A 19,607-nucleotide genomic window follows, 5' to 3' on the forward strand; every position below is an offset into this window, starting at 1 on the left:
CTTTTAAAACCGTGGTTATTTTTTAATGACCACTTGTAAATCTAGCTATTTTTTAATTTCTCCTGGCATTTCATGGCCAGGACAAAACCTTTTTAGCATCAAATGGCTCAGTAGGCAAAATGTTGAGTTTCCACTGCTCATAACTTTGATAAGAAACATGACTTTTATTTCTTATTCAGAAATAATTGATCTGATGATCTAGGATTTTGTGAATAAAAGCATTTCCTTGCATATGAAAAGAGTCTAGACAGTATTAATTATTCATTTGAGCTTTTGCTTAGGATTTCAAGATACTGTCTTTTTTATGTAGATCGATCAATCTCATCCTGTTCAAGTGATCATTTCGAGCCCATTACTTTAAATATTATTGGTAATGGGCCTAATATTTAACAACAACGTGAAAAAATAACATTGTATAGTTGCTCTTAAAATAATAGCGAAACATATGAATTTTTTGTATATTTTTTGTATATATATACATTTTTGTATGTTATATACGAAAAATATATAAATTTTATGACTTTTGTGGCTACCGGATGTAAACAGTTTCAGCCACGGGAGTGATCTTTGCCCTTTAACGTACCCATATCATGTAGTTTTTGTTTTTTCTCATCAAGATCAAACTTGATGTGAATTCCATGATTTACTTCATCTTGGTTATATAAATATACAGTCGGGATCGGAAGTGTGACTACATACAATTCAATTCCCAGATTCTTGAAAAAGGAATTAAGGAAACGTGATTACATAGGGATCAGGAGAGCTTGAACAATGATATTTTTTTTACAGTCTCCGAACAAGTAAAAATGAAATAAAAATCTGACAAAAATTTATGATATGCCCATAAAATGAAAAGAGAAAAAGGGAAGTCTTTGAGCAACGGTAAAGTCGTCTCCTTGTGACCTATAGGTCACGAATTCGAGCCGTGAAAGAAGCCACTAATGTTTGCATTAGGGTAGGCAACCCTTTGGGATGCAGCACTTTCCGGACCTTGCATGAACGCGAGATGACTTGTGCATCGGACTGCGTGCCTTATAAATGAAGAGAGGTATCAACATCAGAGTTTTCAAATTTACGTTTTGAACTAAAACCTGACCAAAAAGTTGGCGTCTTCGTAGCTCTGTGACTTGTTCGATTGCTATTATTCAAGCTGAGTCCAAGTGAAAGATGATCCTTTTCGGATGGAAAAATTACCAGTTGATCATGTTGTAATCCTTGCTTATGTGCAGGAATACAAATCTTGGTTGAAATATTCATCACCTGAGGTTCTGGGAACAATTTGAGTGTCTTGTCTTCTCTTTGTTCTCTTGCTTTTTCCAATTGTCTGAATCTTTCTTGTAATAATGCAATTGAAGGACCTGCAATATTATTAGCATCATTATTCGGCCTTTCCATCGATCGAAAGACTGCTTTAAACAAAATGGATATATAGGGGAAAAAAGTCTAGAGATCAAGAACAGCTTCAGAATGTGAAAACTTATGTTGATTTTGCCTATATTTGTGCATATATATAGGAGAATGGCTAAGTTTTTTTGTGTTGGTTTATTGAAATTTCAGAAATGACGTATTAAGGAGGCGAGAATCAGGCGACTAAGGAAGAAAATCCAAAAAGAAATGTTTAGAATGATTATGTTAAGATAGGCTATTTTGATGTGAGTAAAAGGCAGGAGGACTTTTTAGAAGAGGAAAATGGTGAGAAGAAATGTCCAAATATGATGTATGTAGTACTTGGAATATTGTGTTTCAAGGAATAAAGGGTTAGGTATTGTTACGTCTGTATATTTTTTTATACTATATTTTTTGTTGAGGCATTGTGTCTTTATTATTTGTCTCATGATTTTGACATCCAAATTTTTTGTTGTGCTGAGAGCGAAAATTTATCGGAAACAGTCTCTCTACTTTCACAAGGTAGAGGTAAAGTCTGCTTATATAATTAAATCTCTCTATAACAGCCTCATTTTTTCGGAAATAGGTATATTATTGTTGCTGTGTAATGGAGTTTTTGATAGCAGAGGAGGAAGCCATACACTAAAGACAAATATTGTAGTGGTTATCCTTTATGGAGTTTTTTTGGTGTGAATGAACTTTCCCTTTCTCATTTTCTTTTTTCTGATGTGGGGAGAATCCAACCAAACAGTATTAGAATTTAGAACTTCCCAGAAATAAAGAAAAACCCAAAGAAAACATGAACGTGCAGTTGAAGAACTGCCCTGTCTTTCCTTTGTGATTAGCTTGTTAAAGGAACATCACTGTATTAGTCAGAAATAGCATTCAAGAGTATGGTCTAAATGGTCAATTAAAAAAAAACAGTTCGGTGCACTAAGCTTCCATTATGTGCAGGGTTCTAGGGAAGGGCTGGACCACAAGGGTCTATTGTACGCAGCTTTACCCTGTATTTCTGCAAGAAGCTGTTTTTACGACTCGAACCCATAACCTCCTGGTCACATGACAACAACTTTACCAGTTACGCCAAGGCTTCCCTTCAAAATGGTCAATGAAATCGGATGAAAACCATTGAAAGTAGAAATTAGGTAATTTTTTTCTATCCACCTTGGTTTTCATAGGCAGAGTTATCCAATACTGGTGGAGAAGTCAGATATTTTGCTAAGGGTGTTCAGGATTTAATATATATATATACACTGTATAATTTTCCGGCGAATGGTGTTCGACTAACAACCAGCTCCGCCCCTAGTCAATACTTGTATTGGTGGGAGATAACAAAAATTCAGCAATGTACCCATATCATATGATGCTAGTATGATGCATACAGCAGTATTAAGTAAAACGAATAAATGATATGGCACTGAAAGTTGAGATGGCTCCAAATACTAAAGAATAAAATTCATAAAACGCTCATTCAGTAGCGACATTGTATATTCGTAATATAAGACAAGATTTGGCATGCATGATTTGGACCTCTTTGAGAGACGCATTCTGTTACTTATTCCACGTAGGTCAACAAAGTTGCAGAAACTTCTTCCCTTTTCTTTTTTTTTTCTTTTTCTTTTTTGGATTTCACTTTGTTTAGTTTTTTTTTTATCCATCAGAACTTTATTATGTCACACAAGTTGTATTCATCATATCATCTCAAATATTTGGCATCTGATAAGTGTTGAATAAACACATTGAATGTAACGTGACATGAGATAATACTCAAGGTGCACGCAAGCAGATCCAGACACCACCATTAGCAAAATAAAACCCAAAAAACTTTTATGTGTACATATCTTATTACCTGTAACTATGTCTAAAGCAATACAAGTACAAACAGCATCCTGCTCAACTCGAAATCATAAATACAATGACACAAAGTAGATGTTCATCAATTAACAAAGATTTCTGAAGCTAAGCAGGATCTATGTACATCAAACTGCTCTGTTATACCTCCATGTTAATTCAAAAAATGGAACTACACTCTAAAATTTACATGAATCTAGTATTAGAGAAGAAAGAAGAGAAAAAAGAATGAACCTTTGGACCGAGGTATATGTGTCAAAGAATCAATATGGCTGCTCTAGTCGATGCCTTGAGGCTTGATTCCTACTTCGCTGGACATGAAAAATGCCATAAGCAGGTGAGAATTGACAACTATCGAAATGGATCCTGCAAGAGAACACAAAGAACAAAGTTAAACCCTGATTAATTTCCATCCCAACACCAAAAGATGTCAGGTCACAGAAGAGTTGTTGATCTTCTACTTCTTATATATATATATCAAGTTTTACATCAGAGCAAAGAAGAATGAGGAGGACAGAAAGGGTCCTGGCCTAGTCCTCAAAGATACAAATAGAATGTGCAAATTGAAACACTCATTTAGATGTTCTCCATTTATCTTAAATTTTAACCTTCACATCTCTTGTTTCTATTCCTATTTCCATAAGCTTCGCTACAAGTTTTTGTATCAATCAGGTACGAACTGAGGCACCTTTAAGAAAAGTTATAGAAAGTTACCTAGTTGTATTTTTATTTTATTTTTTTGATAAGCAAAAGTTACCTAGTTGTATTAATACTTGCTTTCTTTAATCTCCATGCTAGGTTCCATTCTAATCGGAGGGAACCATATACAGAAATAGATATACAGGCAAGACTATGTACAATGGAATTTAATCGTTCCCCCAAGCCAATGGCTTACATCTCCTTCCCCTTTACATTCCCAACTACCGTAGAATCAATTTCTTCTCATCAACATTCATGTCTATGAGGAAAGCAACGCAAGAGGGGCTTTGAAGCACCAGGAGAGAAATGGAAATGAAAAACAACAAGATATACTAGAGCAAAAAACATCACAGAAGAAGAGAGGAAAGGCTTCATTATTCAGATTAAATAATTCTCATGCTTCCCTCCTTTTTTCCTCCTTTTACCGCTACGGCTCCTTTGCACTAAATTAGAGGTTCTTAATTTTGAGTTCTCAAGTCAATTCATGGATAATATAAGTAGGTTGATGATTATTCCTTCCTGTTACTACTGTAGTTGCTGTCAATACGATAGTATTGTTATTATAATGATTAATGAGTGAAACATAATCTTTCTAGGCTAATTAATAGAGAAAAGGACATAATTTTGTTAATTAAAGCTAATTTTCTTGTGGAGATCCAGAAATTATAGATAAATCAAGTTTTTATTGAAGTAAAAGTAAAACTCCCATATAAAATTGGTACAGAAAAGTAGGTATCTGGAGAAAATAAGACTTCCTATGAGGAGTACCCGATCATCTATAATAAATAGGGACCCCAAAGGTACTCCAGTTTTTCACAAAATAAGAGAAGTGACCTCTGATTCCTTTCTCTCCAAATGTCATGAGTGTTAATAAGCAACTTCCTAAGCTCTTTTCATTCTCTTCTTTCTAGTTGCCCAACTAATAAACAAACCTTTCAGTTGCTTACATTACCAGTTCAATACCAAACAGGCTCCAAATTGTGGAGTCGAAGCCCTTTCCTTCTCTTCCTTTATTTTGGATGACGGTGGTATCGGAGCTAGTTTGCACATACCTCGACTATTCCAAAGGGTACCTACCACCTCCTACTAGCATAAGTACCGGGTAACTCAGTCGTTCCATCTTCCTTCTAACTGCTCAACTTAAAAAAAAGGCTTTAACAGTTGCCAATATTTAATATTACCTATTTTGTATCAAACAGGTTCCGAATTGTATCGACAGCTGTAGAAACTGTCAGTGCAACAATAAGTGGATTAAATCTTTCTCTTACCTCATACACATATAACACCAACTGATGAATGATCTTTCTCTTCCCCAGATTTTCTGTAGCAAAGATGCCCCCCCTAGCTGCCAACCAAACAAAGACTTAAAGTTTTATTTGCACTCTTAGGGGTCGTTTGGTACAATGGTAGAATATCCCATGGGGTGGGATATCCCATGGAATTAGTTATCCTGCCTTCTACGTGGGATAACTAATCCCACCATTTTAGTGTAAAAGTTATCCCGGGATTAGTTAATACCCCGAACCAAATATGAGATAAAGTTAATCCCATATTTTATCCTGGGATTATTATTCTTATCCCATGTACCAAACGACCCCTTAGTGCTATACTGAAGACTACAGAAAGTGCCTGTTCCGCCCTTCTCAGTAATCTGTGAGAGAGGGACTTTTACTGTGAAAATCCTTTGCTCTGTCCTTCTCACTTCCAGGATTTCTGACTCAGTGAAATTTTCTCCTTGCATAGTAGCTCAAGTAGTGGAGTAAATTTACCTGTGGTTCAACACATCATTAAATGTATATTAACAGGAAAAAGATCAATGTTGATCTAGCAATCCCTATCATCTAAGGTTGTCCACTCAATCAAATGTCCAAAATGAACTCTTCAGACTTCAATCTAGCGAAGATACACCACAGCTTAGACTTCCTCACAGCCCCAAATCGATAAATGGGAATCGCGATTCTCTGAAAAAGCATCTCAGTTGAGACACTCTCCAGGGATGATAATCATGTGGATTAGGGTTCACATGACATACACAAGAAAAACTTGGTATCTTTGAAGATTCTCATACCGCAACAGAAAGTTAAATTCAGGTGTTTGCGACTACATTTTGAAGGAGCTTTATGGAGCTGTCTAGTATATACGTAGTTATCACATTTCAGCTGTGACTTCAAGAATTGCAGCCTATCTCATCGGGGTTTAAAATACTTGCAACTAAACATTCGAGAGCGTTCAACTTCTACGTAATCTGCAGTGAAATTGATTTGATACTGAACAAGAAAGCCTTATACTGCTCCATTTCCCAAAAAAAAAAAAACCTTGTACTGCTTGACACATTTGTTCTTTTATATCTTACCTTATCAAAAGAAAAAAATACTACTCGACACATTTTTCTCCACTACCTCCAGAAGTCACTAGGGGCATAGATTTCTGAGATTTAACATTCGATCTAGAAACGAGAATAATCACAGAAACTGAAACTTCCTTCCTCATAAAATATTGCCGCGTTCCTTCTAAATGATTAGTTCGATACTAAACAGGCTGATTCTTGGAATAAAAGGGAATGAGGTCTTTTGAGATTCACTGCTACTGATAAAGTTCACAGCGAAAGTATGAGACACATCAAATATAAAGGGTTTTAAAAAACAAGGGAGAAGTAGTTCCATAATTGAAAACTTACAAAAAAATAAATTCCCTGGACCTTAACATAGCTATTATAACTGATTATTATGCTGTAACTGGCATATAAATGCTGTATAATCACAGATGGCAAGAAAGTGTATATTAATCTAGATACTTAAAAATGTCAACAATTAATGATTTTAAAAAAAAAAGGAACCAATAGAATGTACTGCTTCAACTAATCCCCCAAAAGCCACTGTGTTTATTTTAATTTTACTATAGTAAGCAAGCTTAGGCAAGAGAAAACGAAGTTTTAAAAGGCAATCTCACGCACCTTCTGCATTTGACCTGCAAAGGTCAGCTCCTTCAACATGAAGCTCAGCCAAAACTCAGCTTACTTGCATTTGCCGAGCAGCTTCTGAAACAGAAGATTTTTTTCTGCTTAGCTTCCTCTTCAAACGAGCTTCAGAGAAAGTAGTTGAAGCAACCATACATGAGAGGCTATTATTATATGAAAAATAAACTCACTTATTTCTGATTTGTGGAGCTGCAGATCAGTTGCACCTCAAAAAATTCATTTGACTTGCATCATTTAACCATCTAGTTTGGACAATTCTCTTGCCAAGATAACATATGTCTGGAAACTAATAGTGCAGCTCTTGGATTCCATGACATGAAGAAGCTTCATGCACAATTCAGATTCTCTCTCCTTGAGTAAACCATCAATCAGGATGGTCCAAACAATCTCATCACTGTTCCACTGTTTCCCAAGCATGTTTTCAAATAACACTTCAACTTCTTTTAGTCGGCTTTTTTTACAGAGAGCACAAATGAGTGATTGATAAATTGACAAAGGAGGCCGAAAACCTTGTAGAATCAATGAATCAAATATTTCCATAGCGGCGTCCATTTTCAGATTCTTGCAGTAAGAAACTATAAGAGAGCAATTTACTGCACTAGTGGGACTGAAGCCTTTCTCTCTCATATGTTTTATCAACTGGTCTGCCTCAGCAGTTTTACCTTCTCTAGAAAGGCCAAGAACTAAAGTACAGTATGTGCCTGTATTTGGCTCACAACCAATTTCAGACATTCTATCTAAGAGAGTACATAACAGTTCAAAACTAACATCCTTCTTGCTACCTGTGCTACTATACACTGTTTCATGCTGGATTGCGACCTCCCCTGAAATCAACTGACACTCCTGTTGCAATCCTTTCAACAAGACACCATAGGTTCTATAATTTGGTTCACAACCCTTATCAACCATCTGGCGAAGAAGTAAAAACGCATGATCTAGTCTACTCAATGCTACAAAACCATCAATTAGTGAAGTATATGTCACATAATCAGGAGTTAACCCTTTTTTCTCCATTTCTCTGAGTAAGCTCTCTGCACTATCAGCCTGGCCTTCAAGACATAAACCGTAGATAAGCGAACTGTATGTATACAGGTTCGGTGTGCAATTTCTTCTCTGCATATCATGGAAAATTTTAAATGCAAGATGAGTCCCACCATTCCTACAAAGCCCATCAATCAAAGTTGAGTAGGTGATGACATTTGGGAGCAGTCCACTTTCTGCAATCTTATTGCAAAGTCTCTCTGCTTCCAAGAGCCTATTTTGTTTGGACAAACCATTTATAATAGCATTGTATGTTTCAATGCCCGGACTGCAACCACTCTCCTCCATCCTTTTAAGTAATGCGAGTGCATCGTCCACTTTCCCTTCCTTGGAGAGACCATCGATTAAAGCTGTATAATTGACCTGGTTTGGACTTAAACCATGCTTTATCATTTCCTGGAAGAGAGCTGAAGCCGAGTCAAGCTTGCCCCTCTTGCAGAAACCAGAAACAAGTTCTGCATAAGTCCATTCATCAGGTTTACATCCATTGTTCTTCATCAAATCCAGCAGTCTCACAGCATTGTCGAGAAAGCCCCGTTGAAGGTAGCCATTAATGAGGGTATTATAAGTAATCACTGTAGGAGCCGGACCCACCTTTAGCATTTCAGTGAGTAGAACCATTGCCCTTTCAATATCCCCAATCAAGCATAATCCATGGATAAGTGCATTGCAAGTTATAGTGTTAGGTACGTATCCATGTGCTTCCATCCAACGAAAAATTCTAAAAGCATTGCCAACTTTTCTTGCTCCACATAACTCATTTATCAATACATTGAAAGTAATCATAGTTGGGAGCAAGCCTTTTCTCAACATGTTGTGGTACAATCCAATCGCTACTTCAAGGTGGCCAGACTGAGACAGCCCGCTAATTAGAGCTGTATATGTCTGGACATTCGGTTCACACCCCCTCTTTCTCATGCTCACAACAAGATCAACAGCCTCCTTCTCCCGTCCGACTGCACACAAGGAACTAACTGGAACTGTGTATGTATACACAGTGGGTTCAATGCCTTTCACAATCATCTCCTCAAGCATTCCCAAAGCCTCATCGACTCTTCCCTCCGTGCAGAGTCCATTTATAAGAGTGGTATAAGTTGCTGCATTCGGATCTATTCCGTCCTGAACCATCCTATCAAACACCATAAATGCTGCATCCAAATCCTTGTTCCTACAATGCCCAAGAACCAAAGATGTATATGTAAATACATCAGGACTCAGCTCACGCTGATAAATATGACTCATTATCAACATGGCCTCCTGAACTCTCCCTTTCTTGCACAATATATTTATCATAGTGTTAAAAGTCAATAAACTTGGCTCGATTCCATTACTCATGATTTCTTGATAAGCACTCTTAGCTTCCTCAACCAAGCCAAACTTACCCAACTGAATCAACAAAGTATTAAAGCTATACAAACTGAACCCAAGACCTTTTCTGCTAAGTTCACTTAAATACTCAATAACCCATTTCATTTCCTCCTCATTCCTACAAAATTTGATCATTAAAATCCTCACATGATCAGCAGGAGCAAATTTCTTATCAAAAACAAGCCTATTTAACATCGAAACATAACAACTCATATTGTGTTTGTAAAAATGCCTCTTAGAAACCCAATAAAAAAACTGCAAAACTACCTCAGTATTTTCATGGATCTCAACGAGTTTTGCCACGTGGCGGGGTCTTAATTTGGAGCTCAAGGATTCAAGCTCTCTGCTTGTCTTCCATTGCATTCGCGGATTAGACAAAATTTCAGAAACCTTTGAAATAATGAAAGAGAATTTCTTTTTCTCTCCTGTATGTAAGGAATCAAATTGTTCACTAATTTCGGGTATTGAAGAAAATTGAAGACGGCCCAGATGAGAAAAACGCCTGGGTTTAAGGGTCTTTAACATTTCGAGCGGTGAAACTGAGGATGATAACAGTGAGAAGAGTTCATTAAGATATTGTGGGATGAGTTAGAAAATGGAGGAGTGTTGTTGTTGGGTTGAGTCATAGGTGAACGTGGTCATGAGGAGACCACAACAGAGATGGTGAAAGAGGAGAGAATAAAGGGGGGCTGCGTAGGCTAATGGCATCAAATTTGAATAGCCAAACGGGCCCCAAATGCTTGCTCCCTCTCTAAAAAGATTTTTAGGGTTATTCTTGGCTTTCAAAAATCTGTCCAATTTTGTCTTTCAAACTTGAATTCCATACCTCTTTATTAAAAATTATACGGACATTATTAAAGAATACTATTAATCATCTTAAATTATAATTTAATTTATCGAGCAAATAAGAGATACCATTGCTTTAATAAAAAAATATTAATCATGTCAAATTGTGATATAACTTGTTTGAGCAAATTAGAGATATTATTGCTCTAATTCGACTAATATCTTGTTTATTAATGCAATATAGGCTACAACATAATCTATATAACACTACAGGAAGCAATTCAAATAGTCACTGAATAATTTCTATTCTTTATTTTTCTTTACTAAATTATCTTCTAATAAAGCATCAATCTTCACGAATTAGGTACTAGTGCTCCTATTTCATCTTATTTTTGTGTCCATATTTGCTTTTGAGCTTGAATTTGATTGTTATAAGAAGGCAGGAGGCGAAATTAACAGTCATAGCGACTAAGACTGCAGCATTTGAACGATTATATGAGGATTTTGGGGACAAAGGAGGTGACAGGAAAATGTACAAGTTAGCCAAGATTAAGGAGAGGAAGGCTCGGGACCTGAGCCAAGTAAGGTGTATCAAAGACGAAGATGGTAAGGTAATGGTGGAAGAAGCATGTATCAGGTGTAGATGGCAGAAGTACTTCCATAAACTCTTAAAAATGAATGAGACAGGAACATCGTGCTGGGTGAGTTGGAGAACTCAAAGAGTCAGAGAGAGTTTGGATTTTGTAGGCGTATTAAGAGCGAGGAGTTTGAGGGTGCAATACCGAAGATGAGCAAGGGTAAGGCGATTGTGTCTGACGAGATTACAGTGGAATTTTGAAAGAAAGCGGATCGGGCAGGCTTGGAGTGGCTTACTAGTTTGCTTAATTTCATTTTCAGGATGAAAAAAATGCCTGAAGATTGGCAGTAGAGTTTCATGAGTATGAAAGTTTGGGAGAGAGTGGTGGTGAGGAGGGTAAGGAGAAGTATATCTATTTCTGAGAATCAGTGCAGATTTATATCGGGATGGTCAACTATAGAAGTCATTCACCTTGTATGGAGATTGGTGGAGTAGTATATGGAGAGGAAAAAGGACTTGCGTGTTCATTCACCTAAAGAAAACATTTGATAAAATCCCGATTGAGGTCTTATGGAGATGTTTGGAGGTTAACGATGTCCCGATAACATACATTAAGGTGATTAAGGACATGTACGAGGGAGCTAAGACTCGGGTGAGGATTGCGAGAGGAAACTCGAAATATTTTTCAATAGAGATGGGGTTGCATCGGATTGACTCTTATCCCATCTTTATTTGCCTTAGCATTGGATGTGCTGGTTATACAAGGAGAGGTGCCATAGTGTATGCTATTTGCTGATAATATAGTACTGATTGACAAGACGCGAGACGGAGTTAACGCTAGGTTAGAAGTTTGGAGACACACGCTGAAATAAGTTGAGTTAGTCGAAAATAGAGTACTTGGAGTGCAAGTTCAGTGATGGAATACATGAAGCAGAAGTGAAGTGAAGATTGATATTCAATTCCTCCCCCAAAGAGATAGTTTCATGTATCTTGGGTCTATAATCCAAGACAACGGGAAGATTGATAAGGATGTTACTCATTGTATTAGAACGAGGTGGATGAAATAGAGTCTCGTTTTGAGGGTTTTGTATGATAAGAATATGATATCTAGACTTAAGGGCAAGTTCTACAGAGTGGTGGTTAGACCAATTATGTTATATGGGACTGAGTGTTGGCTCGTCAAGGAGTCTCATGTCCAGAAGATGAAAGTAGCTGAAATGAGAATGTTGAGATGGATGTGTGGACATACTAGGAAACACAAGATTAGGAATGAAATTATTAGGGACAAGGTGGGAGTGGTCTCTGTGGAAGACAAGTTGCGGAAATCAAGGCTGAGATTGTTCGAACATGTGAAAAGAAGAGACATAGATGCACCAGTTAGGAGGTGTAAGAGGTTGGTCATGGTGGGTCTTAGGAATGATAGGGATATGCCAAATAAGTATTGAGGATAAGTGATTAGGAAGGACATGTCATTGCTTCAGCTTACCGAGGACATGACCTAGAGTAGGAAAGTGTGGAGGTCAAGGATTAAAGTTGAATATTGACCGGTAGTCGTGAGTTAGGAGTAGGCTTACTAGTAGTACTAGTACTATTCTTGTATTTTCTTATTCTTGGTTCTTTATTATTACATATTGTGTCATTCACTTCTGTTATCCTATTATATGTTGTTATTATCATTTGTTGCTTTATTTTCATTGTTCCTTGGGTCGAGGGTCTATCGGAAATAATCTCTCTACCTTTATAAGGTTGGGGTAAGGTCTACGTACACACTACCTTTTCCAGACCCCACTTATGAGATTATATTGGGTTTGTTATTATTATTGTTGTTGTTATTGAGCTTGAATTTAAGACCTCTCGATATTTATCATGCGATCAAAATTAAAAGATACACAATTTAAGGTGTACATCATGTTAGTTGAAAGAAGATATTATTAAAGTAAATGATATATAATTTGAATAACTAGATGAATTTGAATCATCAAATATTGTACAAGCTAGATAATATTGTTACTAGAATAATATCAACCTTTTTATAATATTCTAATTGAAAATAGTATTATATAAAGTGGGACAATAAATTTTTTAACATATAAATTAAATTAGCAGGTAATGTTTAAGATTTAACTCAATCGACATTTGTTTGGGTTGTGAAATTTTTGGAATCCACTCTAACCCTGTTATAGCAGAAAAAGAAATTAAAAGCCTTTAATTCAAAGTTGAAGTCGCTTCAAATTATATGATACAGTTAGAGTTTCTGGTCAAAAGCATCCTTTAGTGATCACATAAACGGGGCAAAATGAAAAGGAGAAGAAAGATAGGCTAGAAAGAAAAGGATTAAAAGAAACAAGAGAAGTTAAATGTAAGAAAAATTAGAGGGGTGTAAATGGATCGATTTACAAGTTGTTTTTACATCAAAATTAATTACAGATGATTATTTCTTATAATTTTGCTTGATCATTGACATTTTTTTATGATAACTGATGAGTGCTTAAAAGCATATTTGATACGAAGAAGTAAAAAGTCTTGCGATATAGGAAGAAATAGTACAAAGGAACAATATATAATAATATACTCAGTGTAATCACACAAGTAAAGTCTAAAGAAGGTAGAACATATACAAATATTATCCTTACCTCGTGAAAAGAACAATATAATAGAATTTATTTTGATGTACTATACTGGCGCGCGTCTAAAAAATAAAAAAGAAAAGTTTAGTTCAATACTTTGATTTTAAGTTGTTTTAGGTAACTTTTGGCTTGGCAAACAAGGTTTTAAGCAAATTAAAGAACAATAACCAATCCAGTCAAAATAACAAAACTCAACACTGAAGTGATTGGTTATGATATTTGCCTTAATTGGTTTGAAAAAATATACTCTAATTGAGATAGAATCGCAAGTAATTAGGAAACTCTAGTGATTAACCAAGGAACCATGATTAACAAAGTGCCACATGAGATTTAATTGGATAAGTGCTATTTAGTCACAATGGTAATAGGAAAATTAACATTCTAGGTCTTTAATAACATAGATTCCAAACCTTTTGCTCTAGATCATTAATTATTTAATAAAATTTGCATTCACTTTAAAGCTTGAAATCGGTTCACGGTTATAACATCACTTATTTGGAAGAGCGTAATTTATCGAAGTTAACCAAAATTTCACTATCTACATAGTTAGTTCTATATGTAATCAATTTCAAATTCTATAACTGGATTATATTAATAGCAAGCCACTTAACCTTTTAAAGATGATTGAACTTTGTGTGTACCCTTAAAAATGAATAACAATTGAATTTATATGCAGTTTTAAGGATATATGGATTAATTTAATACAAGTGATCAATAACGTTAGATAAGCGAATTAAAGATAAAATAAATAACCAAACAAGTTGTGATATTGACTCCGGGCTCGGGCCTAAGCTTAACAATTATTCTGCCCTCGATTCGGAACCAAATTATATGTGAAGATCTATGAGCAAAATAAGAACTTTTGAATAACTTAGAAGCAGAGAAAACAAGTTTATATTGCCTTGATATACGTGTTACCGTGCTCTCATTGAATAAAAGTCACCCCTTTATATAGTAGGAGGGTTTCATCCCTCATACAATTCTAAGAAAGGTAAAAATCTTCTTTTTCGTTAATCACTGATCTGCTGCCGATACGGGCCGATATCCACTCCGTGATATCCGGTTGGACACGGATATCGTGGTCCTTCATTAGTCATGTGCAACCGTTTGATAATCCTTTCCGAGGTCTTGGAGATCGAACCGGATCCGGAGAGTGTTGTCTCGATGGCTTCGGTGGTAAGCGCTTCGTTCGGGCCTTAGTACGAGAGGTTACTAGCTTCGATTCCAATTCCATATAATTATGTGCTTGCTTCGTTTGCCCCACCGGGAAATCGGGGTGCTCATTTGCCCCGATTTTACCCATATACAGATAGTCCCCTCGTTTCTCAGATATTAGGTTTTCCAAAACGATGAGAAACGGTAGGTGTTCCCAGGTTCCTTCCTTCATACGTTACAACTGAGATGACGAAAATTTGAAACGTCCCATCAGTTGTGTCGTTTTGACTTCGGACACATGTCAACCATGGGCTGGTTGCCTTCGAATGTGAAGCGTCACGTACTTTTCCTATAAAAACTTCTATCCTTTGTTCTTTTACCAAAGCTTCCACCTTCAAATTTTCTAGCTATTATCAACTCTTTCAAACCTTCATATCTTCATCTTTGATCTTCAATTCTTCATAATTATTCTCAGGTTCTTACCCAAATCTTCATCCTACCTTCAAGTTTTCATAATTTTTTCTTCAGCCTTCGAACTTGTTCCTTCAAACCTTCATACTTTTTCTTTAAATCTTCAATCTTTCTCAGATAGTAATGGCTAAAACCTCCAAGTTAGTTCCTCAGCAGGCTGCCTCTTCGTCTTCCCACATAGCCATAGATATGGAGGTCGCTACTCTCGAGGTTGCTGCTCCTGAGGTAGCTGCTCCTGAGGCCGCTCCCGAGCCTCCCATGAAAAGCTTCATACCCGGGGGTTGTTCAATCATAGACGACTTTAAAGCTAAGAAAGCCTCGTCCAAATAAGATCAGGGCGAAGGAGCATGTAGATATATGTGCTCTATTACCGAAGATGTCCTTCCTTTAGTCTGAGAGGACTATAAATGGGAGGGAAAGGACATAGCAGTCACCGGGCCCAAGGATGATATTACTACCTACGTAGAGGGGTACTTAAGTGTCTACACTTAGCCCTTCACATTGGGTCCGATAGACCCTTTGATTTTGTCCTTCTGTAAGAGATATGAGGTGTACCTCGGGCAAATTCACCCGTCTCTTTGGAGGATCGTGATCCTCCTTTGTTATTTTGTGAACCACACCGAATTCTCTCAGTTTACCCTCAACCATCTACTCCTTTCCGAGGGGGACTAATCAAACTCGCTCACTGGGCCAACAAGGCCTCCTTTTCGAGAATTGATAAGGATCGGGAACGAGGCTAGCAGAGGAGTTTTGTTCAGGTAAAAACTGAGAATCTGATCCCTCCCGAGTTCATGCCATTCCCTGAGAAGTGGAATGCATCTCATAAGTGCATTCTTTCCTTTAAGTGTCAATTTTTCTTCATTTCCTTTCTCATCATTCGTATTTATGGTTGTGTAGCTGTTGCTCAGGTTCCAAATGCATCCCCCGGCTCAAGGAGTGGATCGAAGACATCTACACGTAAATGTCATACTTTGAGCACTCATGGCACAAGCTTTCGAAGGGGCGATGGGTGGCTCATTCCCACGGTAAGGTTCTCCTTTGAATAGCTACTATCATGCTCTTAAGTCACATAATACTGACCTTTCTTTTTTCTTTTGTAGGTTTGCCTAAGACCACCGAACTTAGGCCTTTGGAAGGGGATGATGATGTGTCCTTGTCCATTGATCCCTCCGTTACGGGACAACCCGGGGTTGTCGCGGGGGAAAAGAAAGTCTTCAGGCTCCCTGGGTTCCGAGATGAAGTCAAAGAAGAGGGTGGCTCGTAAGCCCAAAAAGAGCACCAACTCCCGGGAGCCGGATTCTGACTCGCTTCTCCAGCTCAAGGATGAGTCTGAAGAAGACGACATTTTTGCCCACGGATCAACCTGAGCAGCGGCAACTGAGGAGAAGAACACTATAACAAAAATAATTATTACCGGGTATTAATTAACGATAATAGACTTATTGCCAGTATATTATTCCTAAAATTGAAATGTTTGCAGCAGATCAACATTTGCCGGGAAACTTTTTTCTTTTACTGGCAATTTAGAGGAATGTCCACTACATTTCAGCAATTCAAAGTAATTTTTAATGTTTTATCTTTCCCTCCCATTTTTTCCCACAATAATCACCCATTCCCTCCAAAAATTTTTCATGTGAGTTGAATAGATTCTATTAAAGAAAAATTATAGACGACAGAAATAAGCAAAATATTTTTCATTTGTCTCTCACTATAGCGGCTGCCAAACTCATCTTCCTCCGACCGTTGCCGACTACCTTCTCAGGGTAATCCCACTTATCTCTCTCTGCTATATATATAGTTTGATGAGATAAGATTTGATGGAGTATGTGAAAAAACTTATAGAAGTGAATCCAAATACAGTTTAAAGGAATTCTGGGTTGATGAGATGTGAAAAAAGTTATGGACCAATCATCTGATTGTTCAGATAAGATTTGATATTATAGGTTTGATGTCACGACCCAAATTTTCCTCCGTTGGGTATCATGATGGCACATAGTCTTAGGGACTAGGTAAGCCTAACATTAAATGAAACAATAACAATATTTAAATAATATCTAACAATTTAAAATAGAAATCTCTTTAAAATTTACTATCCCAAAACCAGTAGTACAAGTCATAAGCTCTACAGAGTTTGCTAGGAAAACCTCTCAAATATAACTGTCTCGAAATAAGAGTGAACCGTGTAAATACAAAATAAGAATGTGACTCCGAAGCTTGCGAACGCAGCAACAGGTTTACCTTGAGTCTCCACAGCAAGATCCGCACAGCTACTAATGATCAAATACCTGGATCTGCACAAAAATTGTGCAGAAGCGTAGTATGAGTATACCACAGCGGTACCCAGTAAGTATCAAGACCAACCTCGATGGAGTAGTGACGAGGAACAATCAAGACATCTACTGGACTAAATAACCTGGACAAGTATAAGTGTAGAAATAACAGAGTGCGATATCTATATAAAGACTACGCATAATGGCAGAATACAGAAATTTACAGTAAGAAAAGAAAACAAACAACTAATAGTGGAACACCATAATACTGACACAGTAGGGTGAGTTGAACACAGTCTAATTCCGGTGAACACGATTAAAAGAAAAGCAAGTAGCAACCAGATAAAAATAATCACTTTTGCATCAAGATTTAGTCAATAACCTTCACGAGGTCCCGAACCTCAATCATTCATAACTCAGAAGAGGAAATGACATAAATAAAGATTCTGGTAGCGAAGCCTCCGGGCACAACAATAATAAGAACATAAAATAAGAAGATAAAATTGTATGAAGCTTTGAATAGATTGTAGTGTTAGTTTGCCAGAAAATTTGTGTCCTTACAATGATAACATGGCTCAATATTTATAGTTACGTCTAGGGAACAAGGTCCTAGGATCGTGCTCTTCTTTAATGTCAATTATGAGGGGCCGTTGATGAAGATGTAATGCTAAGCATAAATGACAAATTTCTTGTACGGGCAGTGCACTTAATGCCGAGCATAAATGTCATGGAATATTCTTCATTAATTCCACCGGACGGAAGGTATTTATTGCCTCTATGAGTCTCATTCCCTACGGTGCCAAACGGGAATTCTTTTAAGCGGCCACCTGGTATAGCATATTTTACCCTGTACAATATTGTTACTAGAATAATATCAAGCTTTTTATAATATTCTAATTGAAAATAGTATATAAAACGGGACAACAAAATTTTAAAATATAAATTGAATTAGCAGGTAATGTTTAAGATTTAACTCAATCGACATTTATTTGGGCTGTGAAATTAATTTTTGGGATCCACTCTAATCCTGTTATGGCAGGAAAAGAAAAGGCTTTAATTCAAAATTGAAGTCGCTTCAAATTATATGATACAGTTAGAGTTTCGGGTCAAAAGCATCCTTTAATGAACACATAAACGGGGCAAAATGAAAAGGAGAAGAAATATAGGCTAGAAAGAAAAGAATTAAAAGAAACAAGATAAATTGAATGTAAGAAAAAATAGAGGGATGTAAATGGATCGATTTACAAGTTGTTTTTACATCAAAATTGATTATAGATAATTATTTCTTATGATTTTGCTTGATCATTGACAATTTTTTATGATAACTGATGAGTGCTTAAAAGCATACTTGATATGAAGAAGTAAAAAGTCTTGTGATAAAGAAGAAATAGTACAAAGGAACAATATATAATGATATACTCAGTGTAATCACACAAGTAAAGTCCAAAAAAGATAGAATATACGCATACATTACCCTTACCTCATGAAAGGAACAATATAATAGAATTTATTTGGGTGTATCTGGCACGCTGCTAAAAATTAAAAAATAAAAGTTTAGTTCAATACTTGATTTTAAGTTGTTTTAGGTAACTTTTGGCTTGGAAAACAAGGTTTTAAGCAAATTAAAGAACAATAACCAATCCAGTTAAAATAAACAATTTCAACACTGAAATGATTGGTTATGATATTTACCTTAATTAGTTAAAAAAAATATACTCTAATTGAGATAGAATCGCAAGTAATTAGGAAACTCTAGTGATTAACCAAGGAACCATGATTAACAAAGTGCCACATGAGATTTAATTGGATAAGTGCTATTTAGTCACAATGGTAATAGGAAAATTAACATTCTAGGTCTTTAATAACATAGATTCCAAACCTTTTGCTCTAGATCATTAATTATTTAATAAATTTGCATTCACTATAAAGCTTGAAATCGGTTCATGGTTATAACATCACTTATTTGGAAGAGCGTAATTTATCGAAGTTAACCAAAATTTCACTATCTACATAGTTAGTTCTATATGTAATCAATTTCGAATTCTATAACTGGATTATATTAATAGCAAGCCACTTAACCTCTTAAAGATGATTGAACTTTGTGTTTACCCTTAAAAATCGATAACAACTGAATTTATACGCGATTTTAAGGATATGTGGATTAATTTAATACAAGTGATCAATAACGTTAGATAAGCAAATTAAAAGTAAAATAAATTATCAAACCAGTTGTGATGCTGACTCCGGGCTCGGGCCTAAGCTTAACAATTGTTTTGCCCTCGATTCGGAACCAAATTATAAAGATCATGAAAAAAATAAGAACTTTTGAATAATTTAGAAGCAGGGAAAATAAGTTTATATTGCCTTGATATGCGTGTTATCGTGCTCTCACTTAATAA

The 19,607-nt window shown here is 36.3% G+C and overlaps 1 protein-coding gene across 7 annotated transcripts; it reads right to left on the reverse strand.

The window, feature by feature from the left end:
- Positions 1-692: 692 nt before the first annotated feature.
- On the reverse strand, positions 693-10,068 carry LOC107768638 (uncharacterized). Of its 7 annotated transcripts, none has more exons than XM_016587760.2 (4): positions 7,084-10,068; positions 6,890-6,973; positions 3,472-3,603; positions 693-1,358 (listed from the first exon to the last, which is right to left on the reverse strand). In XM_016587760.2, the coding sequence occupies exon 1, from the start codon at positions 9,845-9,847 to the stop codon at positions 7,148-7,150; it is 2,700 nt and encodes an 899-aa protein (XP_016443246.2). In that variant the 5' UTR covers positions 9,848-10,068; the 3' UTR covers positions 693-1,358; positions 3,472-3,603; positions 6,890-6,973; positions 7,084-7,147. The 7 variants fall into 7 exon arrangements, with proteins under 7 accessions (XP_016443246.2, XP_075079530.1, XP_016443247.2 ...); XM_075223429.1 differs by lacking the exon at positions 693-1,358 and adding an exon at positions 5,205-5,705 and having other exon boundaries at positions 3,200-3,603; positions 6,890-6,970; XM_016587761.2 differs by lacking the exon at positions 693-1,358 and adding an exon at positions 5,205-5,705 and having other exon boundaries at positions 3,200-3,603.
- Between the last annotated feature and the right edge of the window lie 9,539 nt (positions 10,069-19,607).

Source organism: Nicotiana tabacum, chromosome 10 (genome assembly GCF_000715075.1).
Source record: "Nicotiana tabacum cultivar K326 chromosome 10, ASM71507v2, whole genome shotgun sequence".
Lineage (NCBI taxonomy): Eukaryota > Viridiplantae > Streptophyta > Magnoliopsida > Solanales > Solanaceae > Nicotiana > Nicotiana tabacum.

What these genes read in the sequence shown, in the direction of transcription:
- LOC107768638 (XM_016587760.2), bottom strand. Translation starts at nt 9,847, where the DNA reads ATGTTAAAGACCCTTAAACCCAGGCGTTTTTCTCATCTGGGCCGTCTT.